This window comes from Jaculus jaculus, chromosome 11 (assembly GCF_020740685.1).
Source record: "Jaculus jaculus isolate mJacJac1 chromosome 11, mJacJac1.mat.Y.cur, whole genome shotgun sequence".
NCBI classification, from domain to species: domain Eukaryota; kingdom Metazoa; phylum Chordata; class Mammalia; order Rodentia; family Dipodidae; genus Jaculus; species Jaculus jaculus.
The window spans coordinates 18,948,181-18,962,029 of NC_059112.1; the positions used below are offsets into that span (position 1 = coordinate 18,948,181).

General features: G+C 38.8%; 1 protein-coding gene across 3 annotated transcripts in view; it reads left to right on the top strand.

Annotated features, from left to right (window-relative positions):
- Gabra4 (gamma-aminobutyric acid type A receptor subunit alpha4) overlaps positions 1–13,849 on the top strand; it is a 77,747-nt gene that overhangs the window by 10,899 nt on the left and 52,999 nt on the right. For all 3 annotated transcript variants that reach the window (XM_045161858.1, XM_045161857.1, XM_045161856.1), the window contains exons 3-7: positions 4,690–4,757; positions 5,476–5,696; positions 5,865–5,947; positions 9,185–9,328; positions 13,269–13,421. In XM_045161858.1, the coding sequence (XP_045017793.1) occupies positions 4,690–4,757; positions 5,476–5,696; positions 5,865–5,947; positions 9,185–9,328; positions 13,269–13,421 (669 nt within the window). The remainder of the gene's footprint in view (positions 1–4,689; positions 4,758–5,475; positions 5,697–5,864; positions 5,948–9,184; positions 9,329–13,268; positions 13,422–13,849) is intronic.

Sequence of the window (13,849 nt, forward strand, 5' to 3'; positions counted from 1 at the left end):
ACAGACCTATCACATTTAAGACTTGAGGTGGCTCCAGAGGACAATGCAAACATAAATAAGACAGTTTTTGCTTTAATTGGGAAATATTTTTAGCTTAAATGATGCAGCAAACGAATTCACTTTTTCCTTTTGAGGCATTGAAAAAATCACTACTGAGCTGATGTTAGAAACACTATGAAACATTGTTATCTAGTTCCTAGTATACACCAAACTCTATGATAGTTTGGGATTTCAAAAGGATTAATATTTCCTCTTTGTTACTGATGGCAAAAGACACAGTCAAGTAGGGTGAAGTAAGACGAAAGAGCTGCAGGGCCTCAGAATCTACTCTTGCATGCAGATAATGAAGGTACAGTATTTAATGTCATAAAATTCCACATTTAACTCATTGCTGATATATTATTTTATGAAAATATAAGGTAGTGAATCTAGGACACATCTCAGAGGTTAATATAAAGGATTAGAATTGTGGCTTTGGCATATGTCCTTTGGCTTCTGTGGATTTTTGTTTCCAGATTCATAATATCTTAGGATAATAGGACCTTTAGAGGATATGTGAGGATCAAATGAAATGGCATATGGGAAGATCTTAGCATTCTGTCTGGTACATACTATATTTTCAATAAATACTATATATATATATATCTGCCTGTTGTATTGTGGGGTAACATACCCTGTAAGCAGTTTTGTACACATTAACCACTTGGTCTGTCCACTCTCCATCACCATTGGCCCTTCATGATCCAGGCTACCATCATCTTACAACTTGGATATGATAACAGCCTCTAATAGGAGCCTGTTTTTTGTTCTTGTCTCCACGTGATCTATTTTCCATAAAACTGCCCAAATGATTTTGTAAAATGTATAATTCAGCTATATACTTGTCTTACTTCAAGCCCTTTGTGGTCTCTCGGTGATTATAAAATATGAAATGACTTACTGAAGCATATATGTAAGATAGATTTAAACTGAGTGTTAGGAGAGGAAAGGGTGAAGAATGAACATGAGAGCAATGACTGAACTCTCTTGGGGCCACTATAGCAGACGACTATGGACTGGGTGGCTTAAACAGCAGAAGTTTATCGTGTCAAATTCTAGAGGCATCAAGGCATTGGCATGGTTGGTTTCTTGCACTAAAGAACACATCTCATCTCTGTGTTTGTACCTGGTTCTCTCCTGGTGTTGCCTGTGTTCTAGTCATTTCTTTTTATAAACTCTTATTGCCTTAGTTCCACCCTAGTGACCTCATTTGGATGCAGTTTTCTTTTCAAAAGATTATCTCCAAATATAACCACTAGATGATACTGGTAGTTAGGACTTCACTGTGAATTTGGGGGGAACATAATTTAACTCCCAGGAACACTCTTAGCCACCTTGATATCTTTTATTTGTATTCCTGTAAGTTTAGTTCCCTGTAGTTGCAACAAGTCACTATGGTACATATTATGAATCTGTTAAAAGATGCCACTTTTCAGAACATGGTCTCCTGGGTAGGTAGGACCCCTGTCCACAGAATGCTGAGTTTTGTGGCTTTCGTGTCTTACCATTATCTTCTTCTCTTGCTTGGCCTTTGTTCCAGTCTTTAAAGACTCTAGGGCCTCACCCACCTCTTACCTGCCTAGCTCTTCCGATAGCTTATAATTAGGCTCTGGCTTGGTTTGAAGGTCACTTCTGTGAAGAATCACCTCTGAGAACAAACCAAAAATGACTTTTTCAGTATTTTCCTTTCTTACCCCCAAATAATAGCATTCTATTCCTTCATTTCTTTCCTATCTATTTTTGACACCCCCCCCCCCCCCACAGTAGCATGATAACTCCTTGAGACAGAGAATCTATCTGGAGCCTAACACAGAGCTGGTGCTCACATGAAATGTTTAGCGAATGAATGTCCAGGAGTGACGACTTTACCTCTCATGTGTTTCTAGGGTCACACTCAGTCTCAAAGTGCAAGGTAATTAATATAGAATAGATGGTGCTGGGTTACAAAGGCCAAGCCTATACCTCCCAACATGAAGCATTTTTCTGGAATCACTGAAGAAGTATGTCAGAATTTAGAAATATCCATTGTTATTATGGGGTGATCAAAACAACAAGAATTAGCAAGCACATACTCACAGACATCACAATACTTTTATAAAGAAAAATAATGCCAGGGTGGTGTCAATAGCTCAGTAGGCAAAGTGCAAGCATGAAGGTTTGAGTTCGTTCCCCAGTTCCCCCCTCATCGAGGCGGAGGACTGCATTCCTGAGTCTAACCCCAGAGTGCACACATACCCTCAACACATACAACACACACATCTACACACACATACATACAAAAATTTATGAAGTAGGGCTGGAGAGATGGATTAGTGGTGAAGGTACTTGCCTGTGAAGCCTAAGGTTCCGGGTTTGATTCTCCAAGTCCCATGTAAGCCAGATGCGCAAGGTGGTGCATACATCTGGAGTTTGTTTGTGGTGTGGTGGCTAGAGGCCCTGGCACACCCATTCTCCTCCCCCCCCCCAACCCGTCTCAAATAAAAATAAATTTAAAAAATGAAAAAAAAAATTAAGAAGTAAATTAAATTAAAAAGTAAAATCTTGTCCTAATTCTTCATTCTTCTATACACCTCCCACCTCCTGGGAGCACCCATGGTATCAATATTTCACAGGAAATACTGTTGTAAATACTGTTGTAGAGAATGAATGAATGAATGAATGTCATAACTAAAGTGAGCTGAACCCAGGTCTTAGAAGCCTGATTGAAGGCACATTGTGACCCTCCACTTTATACTTTCTAACTGAATGGATCTAAGGGCAGGATCCAATCATTCATGCTTTTACCTAATTCCCAGGCAATTCCAATACAGTAAAAGTTTAAGAAACTCTGCTCATCATGGATGTTCAAAGTGACTTCTGGTTTCTCAGATATCTTGCCAAATGGATTTGTCAAGATGTTGTTAGCATTACTGACCACCTCCCCTATCCTCACTTGCCGTGGCATAGCATTCTGCTTTCTGGTACTTTTGCAATTTCCCTTCAAGAATTAAGAGTGACCTCTCCCACTCTTGAACCTATTGGAATGACATGGATATATTCTAGGATTTAAGATGTTTTCTATGACCTCCTTCCTGGGTTACTTATTTCTGGAACAAGTTGGCTTTGATGAGTTTATTACCACCATTTTTGTTGTTGTTTACAATTTTTCATTCAAATAAAAATTTAATTAACTTCCTTGCTCTCCAAAGAGGAAATTTGCATGCACTGTAAAATAAAAGCATGATTTACACTTTCGCTCCTGTAATGCTTCCAAAAGCTATTATTTTTTCTCAAGATGCTTATTCCATAAAGTTTTTTTTTCATTCTCCCAGAATCTGTCTTTGTCTGGTCCAGTCTACATCCTGTAGAGGGAGAGACACTTGGATTCACTTTTATGAGGCTAACTTTAGCCTTTTTGGGGGGCATAAATCCAATTTCCAAAACTGTGTTCAATGGAGATATCCTATGTTAATAGTAGGTGTTATTATTTCTAGTTAAGGAGTATCTGGCCTCTGGCCATGCAGAATTACAAATCATCCTTTAAGGAAATGATGTTCAAGAGTGCAACACTTTCTGTATTTTATTGGTAATAAAATGCTGAATTTTCTATAATTAATTGCTATCACTATTGAACACATTACAGATGCATTACATTCTGTGAAAGGAATCTCCATATATATCTCATTTAATACGGTTAATGCTCATTAAAATCTTGATGTGTGAAGATGTATGACCTAAGGTCATAAAATTAGCAAGTATTAGGTTTACACTTGAACTTCAGAATCCCTGACTCTAAGCATCATGCTAAATCCAGATTATGGTCATGTTTCCTTTGTCTAAAATCTGTGTCACTTGTCTTGTTATCATGTCCCCCGCCTTTGCCTTCAGTTCACATACTTGTATATGCACCACTTTTATATTTATTTAGGGAAGTGTCTCAGTAGTGGTTATTACCAGAAGAATGGGGGAAACTAATATGGAATAAGTTTTTCCATGAGGGAGTCACTGTGCTTAGCAATTCATTTGATCTCTATATAAATCTTGCCTGATGGAGGTGGTTGCTGCTATTGTGGGGTTAAGTAGCTTCCTCCTGACCACACAGCTGACAGGTGGTAGAGCGTGAATAGTTGTGACTTACAGAAGAGCTTTGCTTTAAACCCAATCACCGGGATGGATGGTGTGCCTATTGTTAAAGGTGACCTGAATCGTTTTTTAAAGTTCTTAACCAATGTCTTCAACTCTCCAAAGATGCATTCCTTACCACCATTGAGGATTTTCTCGTCACTCCTTCTTTTTAGCAGCTGATGTTTTTGTAGAGGCTAATCAGCCAGTGGACTCTAAAGCAGCACAAAGGCTAAAAGCTTTGTGTGTCTGCACTGCCTGTCACAGCAGTGCCCAGGGGTAATGCATCTTTGAAGAAACAATGTTTTTGGTGAGTGATTCAGGTTTCTTTTTTCCTGTTAAGTAAACACTGCTTTTTTTTTTTTTTGGTTTGGTTGCTCTTTGATTGATATGGTTTTTTTTTTTGTAGAGATTCATTATCTCACTGAAAATGAAAAATGCTTGTAGGAACATGATATTATATATATACTCATTCTGTAATTATCTAACCAGTCAAGGCTGTAACATTGGTAATTATTTTTTCACACTTATTTACTTCATACCTACTAGGTCCTGTTACAGAAGTAAAAACTGACATATATGTCACCAGCTTTGGACCTGTTTCTGATGTTGAAATGGTAGGTATTTTGGAAACTTTATGTACCTTTTGAGGTTTAAAGGAAATGTTCAGAGAAGAGGCAACAAATATTTATTATATTGTTAGATCACACAGAGCCAGAAAGTCAAAGCTGGTCTCAATACACATGAAAATTTATAAAGAGCAAGATACTTAATTTCTATCTTATCTCTAGCATTTGAGTATGGCCTCAGTTGCATTTCAGATCCCATGTCAATACAGTTTACTTACTGCCCACTCCTCTCCTCTCCTTCACAACTCTGGAACTGATATCTTACATTAAATCTGTTTAACTAGCATGGCCAAGATGACTTTAATGATATGAAGTCCTTGGGTTATTGGAATGGGTTTGAAAAAACTTTGTGAAGACAAAGTTTAACTTTCATCTATTTTCCTTCATTTTAAAGAAATACCTACAATGTTATGATTAATTGTTCAATGATACTTGTTACATATCAACTGATTTTTTTCAGTCTACTCTAAAGTAAAGGACAATTGTAATGATGTGCTCATGGAATTTTTAAACTTAGTTATACTGGTTATTCACCAATGATTAATATGTGTTACTCATTACTTAAGAATGTAGATGGTGACAAGATCATTTCAAGACGATGTCTATTTCTCTTAATTGCACATGGTATGGTCCTTACATTGGGAAAGGCTAAAATTCATTGCACTTTTTTGCATAGTACATGTGTAGTCATCTGCAATTTCCCTAGGAATATACCATGGATGTATTCTTCAGACAGACTTGGATTGACAAAAGACTCAAATATGATGGCCCCATTGAAATTTTGAGGTTGAACAATATGATGGTAACAAAAGTATGGACCCCTGATACTTTCTTCAGGAATGGAAAGAAATCTGTGTCACATAATATGACAGCTCCCAATAAGCTTTTTAGAATCATGAGAAATGGCACTATTCTATACACAATGAGGTAACAATGTTTCTTTTTTTTTCTTTCCTTTCTCTTTTATCCTTTTAAAATCTCTTATCTCTTTCTTACCCTCCTTCTCTTCCTTCCTACTTTCTTTGCCTCGTATTTTAGGATTCTGGTAATTCGTTTTAATAAATGGTTGATTGTATTTGTTGTTTTTCATCTTAGACTCACCATAAGTGCGGAGTGTCCGATGAGACTAGTGGATTTTCCTATGGATGGTCATGCATGCCCTCTGAAGTTTGGGAGTTGTAAGTTACAATAAGTGTTGTTCACATTACTGGTGACCCCGGACAAGCTGATAGTTAAGTGAATGTATGATTTCCCTTAATCCAGTATAAAATACTTATCCATGAGGAAATTGTCTGAAGTCTGAGTTTTAGGAGACTATTAGCTAGTGTATTTGAATAGAGGGATCGATCATATCTGAGGGGCAGATAATATAACAGTTTCAATTGGAAGTAAAGTCCTTTTTACCCAGCTTGTCAGAGGGCCAATAGGTTCAAGTTTTCATGACATCAGTTAAAATATCATAAGTGGTGCTGGAGTGATGGCTCACTAGTTAAGGTACTTGCCTGCAAAGCCTCATGACCCAGGTTCAATTCCCCAGGACCCACGTACGTCAAATGCACAAAGTGGTGCATGCATCTTGAGTTCATTTGCAGTGGCTGAAGGCCCTGGCATACCCATTCTCTCTTTCTCTCTCTCCTTCTCTCTCTGCTTGAAAATATATAAATATTTTTTAATATCATTAGTAACGTTGTTAGCATGAAAGTTGATGAAATGCCTAATAGCAGTGGTATGAGAGCATACAAACCACATTAAGTGATTTGATTCTTATATCTAAAAGTTGAGGAAAGCTTCAGAAGGTCTTACAAAGGAATGTGGCCTTCTTTGACGTCTCATGATTTCATGTCGGCGGTTCCTAGAGAACAGGCTGTAGAGCGGTTGGTGAGGAAGCAGAGGAGATGGGGTTTCTGCTGTTTCAGCACGAACAGCCATGACAGTGGGTTAGACTGGGGCTGTACCCAAAGAGCAAATGGGAACTAAATTTGATTAGGAAATTTTGTAGAGGTGAAGGCAAGAGGAGGAGATGAATGGGTAGCAAAGAATTCCTTTCCTCACGCTTCCTTCTCTGAGATGGTAACACAATGTGATTTCTCTTCTGAGGTCTGCCTCCAACATTCAGTTCAATCAGAATCTACCAAAAATAGATGCTGGCTTTTATGACTGCATCAGACTCTTAGTGGCACTGATTGTGAAACTGTTGCCTGCTGTTATCATTGCTCATGGCTTTACTTAATGAGAATCAGCAGTCACCATTCTTTTTATAACCCTGGTAATCACAATATCCAATAGTCAGTATATTAACTTGGAGCTACAGAAACCCATTTGCTCCCTGACCAATGATTTACACAGACAAGCGGGGGGAAAAAAGTACATAGAAAGGGTGACCTCAGTGGGGCCAGAATTAAAAATTCATAACTTCAGATTTCTTGGGAGATAGTTCTAACTTGAAGGAAGCCTTCTCCATCCTGGTCCCCTCTGGCTTTCATGGAGGAGCTCTTCTCGGTGACTGGAGCAAAGCTGGTGCTCAACCCGCTGTGTTAAAAGTTAGAAGCACACTGTGGAAGGTGACTTGCTTTCAGTTTAGGAATTTAAAAGAGAGGTGTATAATGCCTGTAATGAAATTTCCTGAGAAAATTAAACTTTTAAGTCTTATTGAGAGAGAGACAAAAAAAAAAAATCACAATTCAGAAGAATAAGAAAATCAAGACAAGAAAAGGCTATTATTGCAAACAGGTTGCCAAGAAAGAGAAGCATACCAAAATACTTGATTTAAAATACCACAGGTGAGCTGGGCGTGGTGGCACACGTCTTTAATCCCAGCACTCGGGAGGCAGAGGTAGGAGGATCTCCATGAGTTCAAGGCCACCCTGAGACTGCATAGTTAATTCCAGGTCAGCTTGGACCAAAGGAAGACCATACCTCAAACAAACAAACAAAAAAACAAACAAACAAACAAACAAAACAAAACAAAACCAAACACCACAGACATGCCAGGCGTGTCGGCGCACGCCTTTAATCCCAGCACCGAAGAGGTCAAGGTAGGAGGACTGCTGTAAATTTGAGGACAGCCTGAGACTACATAGTGAATTCCAGGATAGCCTGGTCTAGAGTGAGATAGTACCTTGAAACCCACCCCTTGCCAAAAATTTAAAAAAAAAAAAAAAAAGCCCACACAGACACTAACAGAGCTTACAGGCCTTTCAATAAATGGTGGCACAGTGCAGCCATAGTTCTGGAGAAAACTGCTGACACATCACCGTGCAGTGCTCATGGCAGGAGGGGCGGGCCTCATAGCTCGCTGTGCACGATCATTTAGAAGGAAAGTCTCGCCAGGTGTGGACTCCTTTTACAGACTTAAACAAGTTCAGTGAGGACCTCCCTGTCTTATCCGTTTTAGGCAACTTTGTAGGGGAGGATGGCACACAGTTCATTCCAGTGCCTTGAACTTATTTGTGTTTGAGCCAAGATGTCTGTTCTGGGTAGACGGGTAAGCAAGCAGCTGCTCTTCATTTGCACTGTACCACGAATAACAGAAAATGCACTCAAATTGCTGCTGGGAAGGATTTCTTTTCTTTCTTTCTTTCTTTTTTTTTTTTTTTTTTGAAGATAAAAAGGAAAAGAAAAAAAAAAGTGTCCTGATTGTGACAAGGCAAGGGAGCTGGTTGTATAATTATATTCCCTGGAGAGCTTTGCAAAGAGCAAAGCCAGTTGTTCATGTAGAATGGTTCCCAAATGGTGCGGGCATTACTCAGAGACCAGTGAAGAAGAAATGACCCCCGCAGCTCTCCCTGCGCTACTACGGATTGTATCGCTTTTGTTGTGTCATTAAAGGCAGCATTTGGTGTATTTCTCTCTTTTAATTAAAAAAAAAATTTTTTTTTATCTTGAGAGTAATATATTCATTAGGGATATGACAACAGAAAATATAAAAACTTCATTTTGAAACCACCACAAAAGAAACAGAGTACATGAATTTATTTGACAGAGAAACAGGGAGAGAGAGAAATGAAAGAGAGAGAAAGAACCGGCATCCTAGGGTCTCCAGCCACAGCAAGTGAACTCCAGATGCATATGTCACCTTGTGCATCTGGCTTGCATGGGTTGTGGGGAATTGAACCTAGGTCCTTTAGCTTTGCAGGCAAACGCCTTAACCACTGAGCTGTCCCTTTGTGTATTTCTCAATGGCAGAGCCTTGTTAAGATGGAAGAAGTTACAATTGGCCAAAGTACTGGGACTCCAAGAAGCAGGGGTTCGTCATTATTGCTTTGGGGTAAACTAGAAGCATGCTTTAACAGCCCACACTGAATATTGTTGCCACTTAACTCCATCTGTCTTGCACATGCACCACGTAAGTGTTAGTCACTCTTGCTGACGGTGGGGGATCCCTGACTGTAAGCATGTTCTCTTCTGCCCTGCAGATGCCTACCCTAAGACAGAAATGATCTACACATGGACCAAAGGTCCCGAGAAGTCAGTGGAAGTGCCAAAGGAGTCCTCTAGCCTAGTTCAATATGACCTGATTGGGCAAACCGTCTCAAGCGAAACAATCAAATCCATTACAGGTGGGCTTTTTTTTTTTTTTTTTTTAAATGGCTAAAGTCAACGTGTTACTTGGTGTCTGTCAGAAAGAGAGGTTTGCTCTAGCCTTTTCCTGGAAATATCTAGCGTTTTCAGGAGAAATGAACATTTACAGAAATAGAATTGATGAATAAACCATCCCTCAGAATTGTTTTACTTATATTTATTATCATATTTCAGATGATAATAAATTCTAAATTGGTGAGAAGTGAAGAGATTTTCTTATCAAAAACCATTTCCAACAAAATGAGGAGCATGCACTCTGGCTCAGCCCTCGTGTTGCTCCTCAAAAATCTTTTCCTTTAATCCTGCCCAATTTTATTGTGCTCCAAAGTAAACTCAAATTTGAAAGTTTAATTACAAAATGTAGTAAGATTAGACATTGAAATTTTCATGGAAGTAGAAGGATGGCTATTATTGGTGTGTCTTGGACTTTGAAATGTGAATCGAAAAGATCATAATATTTAGCATATAGCCAGGCGTGGTGGCACATGCCTTTAATCCCAGCACTCGGGAGGCAGAGGTAGGAGGATCGCCGTGAGTTCGAGGCCACCCTGAGACTCCATAGTGAATTCCAGGTAAGCCTGAGATAGAGTGAAACTCTACCTCAAAAAACAAAGCAAACAAACAAACAAAAAAAAGATTTAGCATTTATCCTGTCTAATGGAATATTGGATTATTATTACTTAATCTTAAGCCGTTTCTTCTCTACACATATTACTGCTAAAAATGTCAACGAGCGCTGTCACTCCATTTGTGCCTTTGTGATGGCATATCGTGGCTGGGTATATAAGAACAGAAATTGGCTTCTCACAGTTCTGTGGGCACGGAAGCTCATGGTTCAGGTAGCAGATTAGCTGTTTGAAGGAGTTTGTTTCTTGGTCCACAGAATGGTCTTTTATCACCGTGCCCTTATGTGGGACATAGAGGGCTGCTGCCTGTGGAGGGTGTGGTTTTAGAAAAGCACTGATTCCCTTCATGAGAATCTACGTTGGTGGCCTGACTGCAGTGTCTTGTCTTTTTATTCATTTATTTATTTATTTTTTCTTTTCTGAGACAGGTTTTCACTGTGTCACACAGGTTGGCCTTAAACTTACCGTCTCATCCAGGCTGGCCTCGAACTGGAGATGCTCTTGCCACAGCCTCCTGAGTAGTGGAATTTCAGATGTGTTCCACCATTATTGGAATTGTGAATGTTTGAATCGATATTCAGTCAACAGAAGTAGTCACAAGTTAATCAGCATTTACTATCTTACAGGAACCATACCAAATTTGTCCCATGTATTGGCTCCCTGAATGCTCATAACCACCCCGAGGGGATGCTCCTGCCATCTTCCTTTTCCTGATGTGGAACATGCAAATACAATGTATTTAAGTAACTTGTCTGACTCATTCAGCTAGTAAAAGACAAAACCAAAATTCTAACATAGGAATTGCAAGTGCTGAAAGCCTTCTTCAATGCGCACGCCAAGTCAGAATGTTAAAAGCGCATTAGCAAAAGATGAGTAGTCATAAGATTGGAACAAAGGTGTGAAATGAAGAAGTATTTTTGTTTTGTTTTAAGATAAATATTTATAAATGAGAAATATGAAGGGATGATGAATCAAAAAACAACAACAACAACAACAAACCCAAAACACCAGGCTTATAGAAGAAGCAGGAGAGTATAATAGTGGCTGTCAGGGACTGAACGGGAAGGAGAAACAAGAATGTACTAACTAGTCAGAGGGCACAAAGTTTCAGTCATATAAGGCAATGTGACCCAGAGAGTTACAGCCAAGCCTGGTGCTTGTTATGACAATCCCATTTACTTACTCATTTATTAAAGGTTAGGGAGAGAGAGAGAGAGAGGCACCACCTTGCATCTATCTTACGTGGGTACTGGGGAATAGAACCTGGATCCTCAGACTTTGTAAGCAGGTGCCTTAACTGCTAAGCCATCTATCTAGCCCAAAAATCCCATTCTGAATACTTAAGATTTTGTGAAGATAACAGATATTAGGTGTTCCTACAAAGTAAAGTAACAAATAAGAATGTGAGGACAAACTTTTGGAGATGACATATTGCCTTATGGCATATTGTACTGATGTCATCAAGTTGTATGCAGCCTAAATAGGCACAGGGTTTTGGACATGAATTATGCCTCAAAAATGGTTTGAAAATTATAAATAGTGAAGTGTGGGAAACTTAGTTCTGATAAAAAAAAATGGATGCATGAACTTTTACTGAAAACTATATTACTGTGACCTCTCTTGAAACTACTTTGTATAAATCCTCACACGTTTTCATAAAATTGCTAGGATTGTTCCTTCCCTTTAAATTTCTGTGACTTTTATCTTTGTACTCTCTCATGAGTATCATCATTTGGGGGCATCTTCTTCATATTGATTGTGAAACAAGGAAGTAACTGTATAATGAGGGCACTGTGCCTTTTATCTATCCAAGAGGAGAAAGTGTTTGGAATGACACTGATTTCACCCTCTGCAGATAGGGTTTAGTATAGATCTGTGGGAGGACTGTGGCTTCTGACCCTTGGGATTCAGTGTCTTAGTGAGGCCACTGGATGCTAAACTATTTTCTCTATGTATGCTTCTCAGTGAAAATATTTATGAGCAGCTACTAGAATTTTTAGTGTTGATTTCACTTGTTGGCCTTTTAGGTTATGCTTCTGTTTTATTTCAGTTTCTATCTGCAACATTTAGAAGTACAATTATGACAGAATCTCCCTGTACTTGTATGCATGCATATGTGTGAAATGTTTGATTGAAGTATTCATATTTATAAATTTTTTGTAGAAATTCATAGAATTCACTTTCTTGTCAATTTGTGTTTGGGTCAAGGGGGTGCTTATATGTATTTCTACTTGGTTTTCTATAAATATTAAGTCTAAATTCTGTTCATAAAAAGGCTGAGAGCAGGGCTGGAGAGATGGCTTAGCAGTTAAGGCACTTGTCTGTAAAGCCTAAGGACCCAGGTTCAAGTCCCCAGGACCCACATAAACTAGATGCACAAGGGGCATATGCTCTGGAGTTTGTTTACAGGGCTAGAGGCCCTGGTGTGCTGGTTCTCCCTCTCTATCTGTCTGTCTGTCTGTCTGTCTTTCTCACTCTCATAAATAAATAAAATTGATATATAAATAAATAAAATTAATTAAATTTTTAAGTGCTGAGAGTAGCCCAGGAATGGTGGTGCACACCTTTATTCCCAGCACTCAGGAGGCAGAGGTCAAGAGGATCTCCATGAGCTTGAAGCCACCCTGAGCCTCCTTAGTAAATTCCAGGTCAGCCTGGGCTAGAGCGAGACCTTTCCTCAAAAAGAAAAACAGGAAACAAAACAAAGATATAAAAGAAAAAAAAATGCCAAGAATAATTCAGGCATGGTGACTTGTGCCTTTTATTCCAATACTTCAGAAACTGAGATAGGAAGACTGCTGTGAGCTCAAGACCAGCCTTGGCTGTAGTGTGAGTTCCTGATCAGCCTTTGCCTAGGCTAGAATGAGACCCTATCTTTATAAAAAAAAGGGGAGGCTGACTTACCCATTCTCATTCACTCTGTCTTAAATAGATGAAAATAAAAATATACAAAAAGAAAAAAAAACACTAAGGATGAAAGCTAATTGCTTTAGCATATTAGACCTTCAAAACAGAAAGCAGTGCTAAAAATTTAAAAACCTTGTAGCCAGCTTATCAAATTGCTTAATTGTTGCACAGAACAATTTTTTTTTTCTGAATAATGACATTCAGTATCCTCCTCCCTTAAATCCCTACCCTCAGTAGGAAACTCTACATTTCTTATTGTAGTATATGGAAAGGATAATTTCCTTAAGCAGCTCTCAACTGCTTGTTCATCTGCAGTATGATTAAGAAGCTCTCAAATAGTTGCCTACAGAACCAATAATGCATCTCCTTCTCATTTTCTCTGCAGGTGAATACATTGTCATGACAGTTTACTTCCACCTCCGACGGAAGATGGGCTATTTCATGATTCAGACATACATCCCATGCATTATGACAGTGATCCTTTCTCAAGTTTCATTCTGGATCAATAAGGAATCAGTTCCAGCTAGGACTGTGTTTGGTAATTCTAATTTATACTTGGGGCGTTTCCATCCATGCCACATTTTGATCATGATTCATGGGAATAGTCCTTTGGTATTGCTAATGATGTAGGAAACTCTAATAGACTAAACTTTCCTGAATACATAGCCCTATAAGCTTTCATATTTAGTAGGTCACTGCAAAGTAGGGGCGCTTGGGGAGACAGGAGCAGTCTGTTTCTCTTGGAATCCCATCATACCTCCCTGATGGAAAGCCAGGTGTGCATCTGGATACAGTTTCATTTTCAGTGACATTCTTGGGCTCCTTGAACAATGCAGTGTAATTGAATTAAAAATCATGCCTATGTGTTAAAGTGGAATGCACTGATAGCTCAAAATAAAACAAATAAAAGTCATGGCTGAATGAATGTGAAATCCTTAAATAATTTGGCTTTTAGTCAAGAGGAAC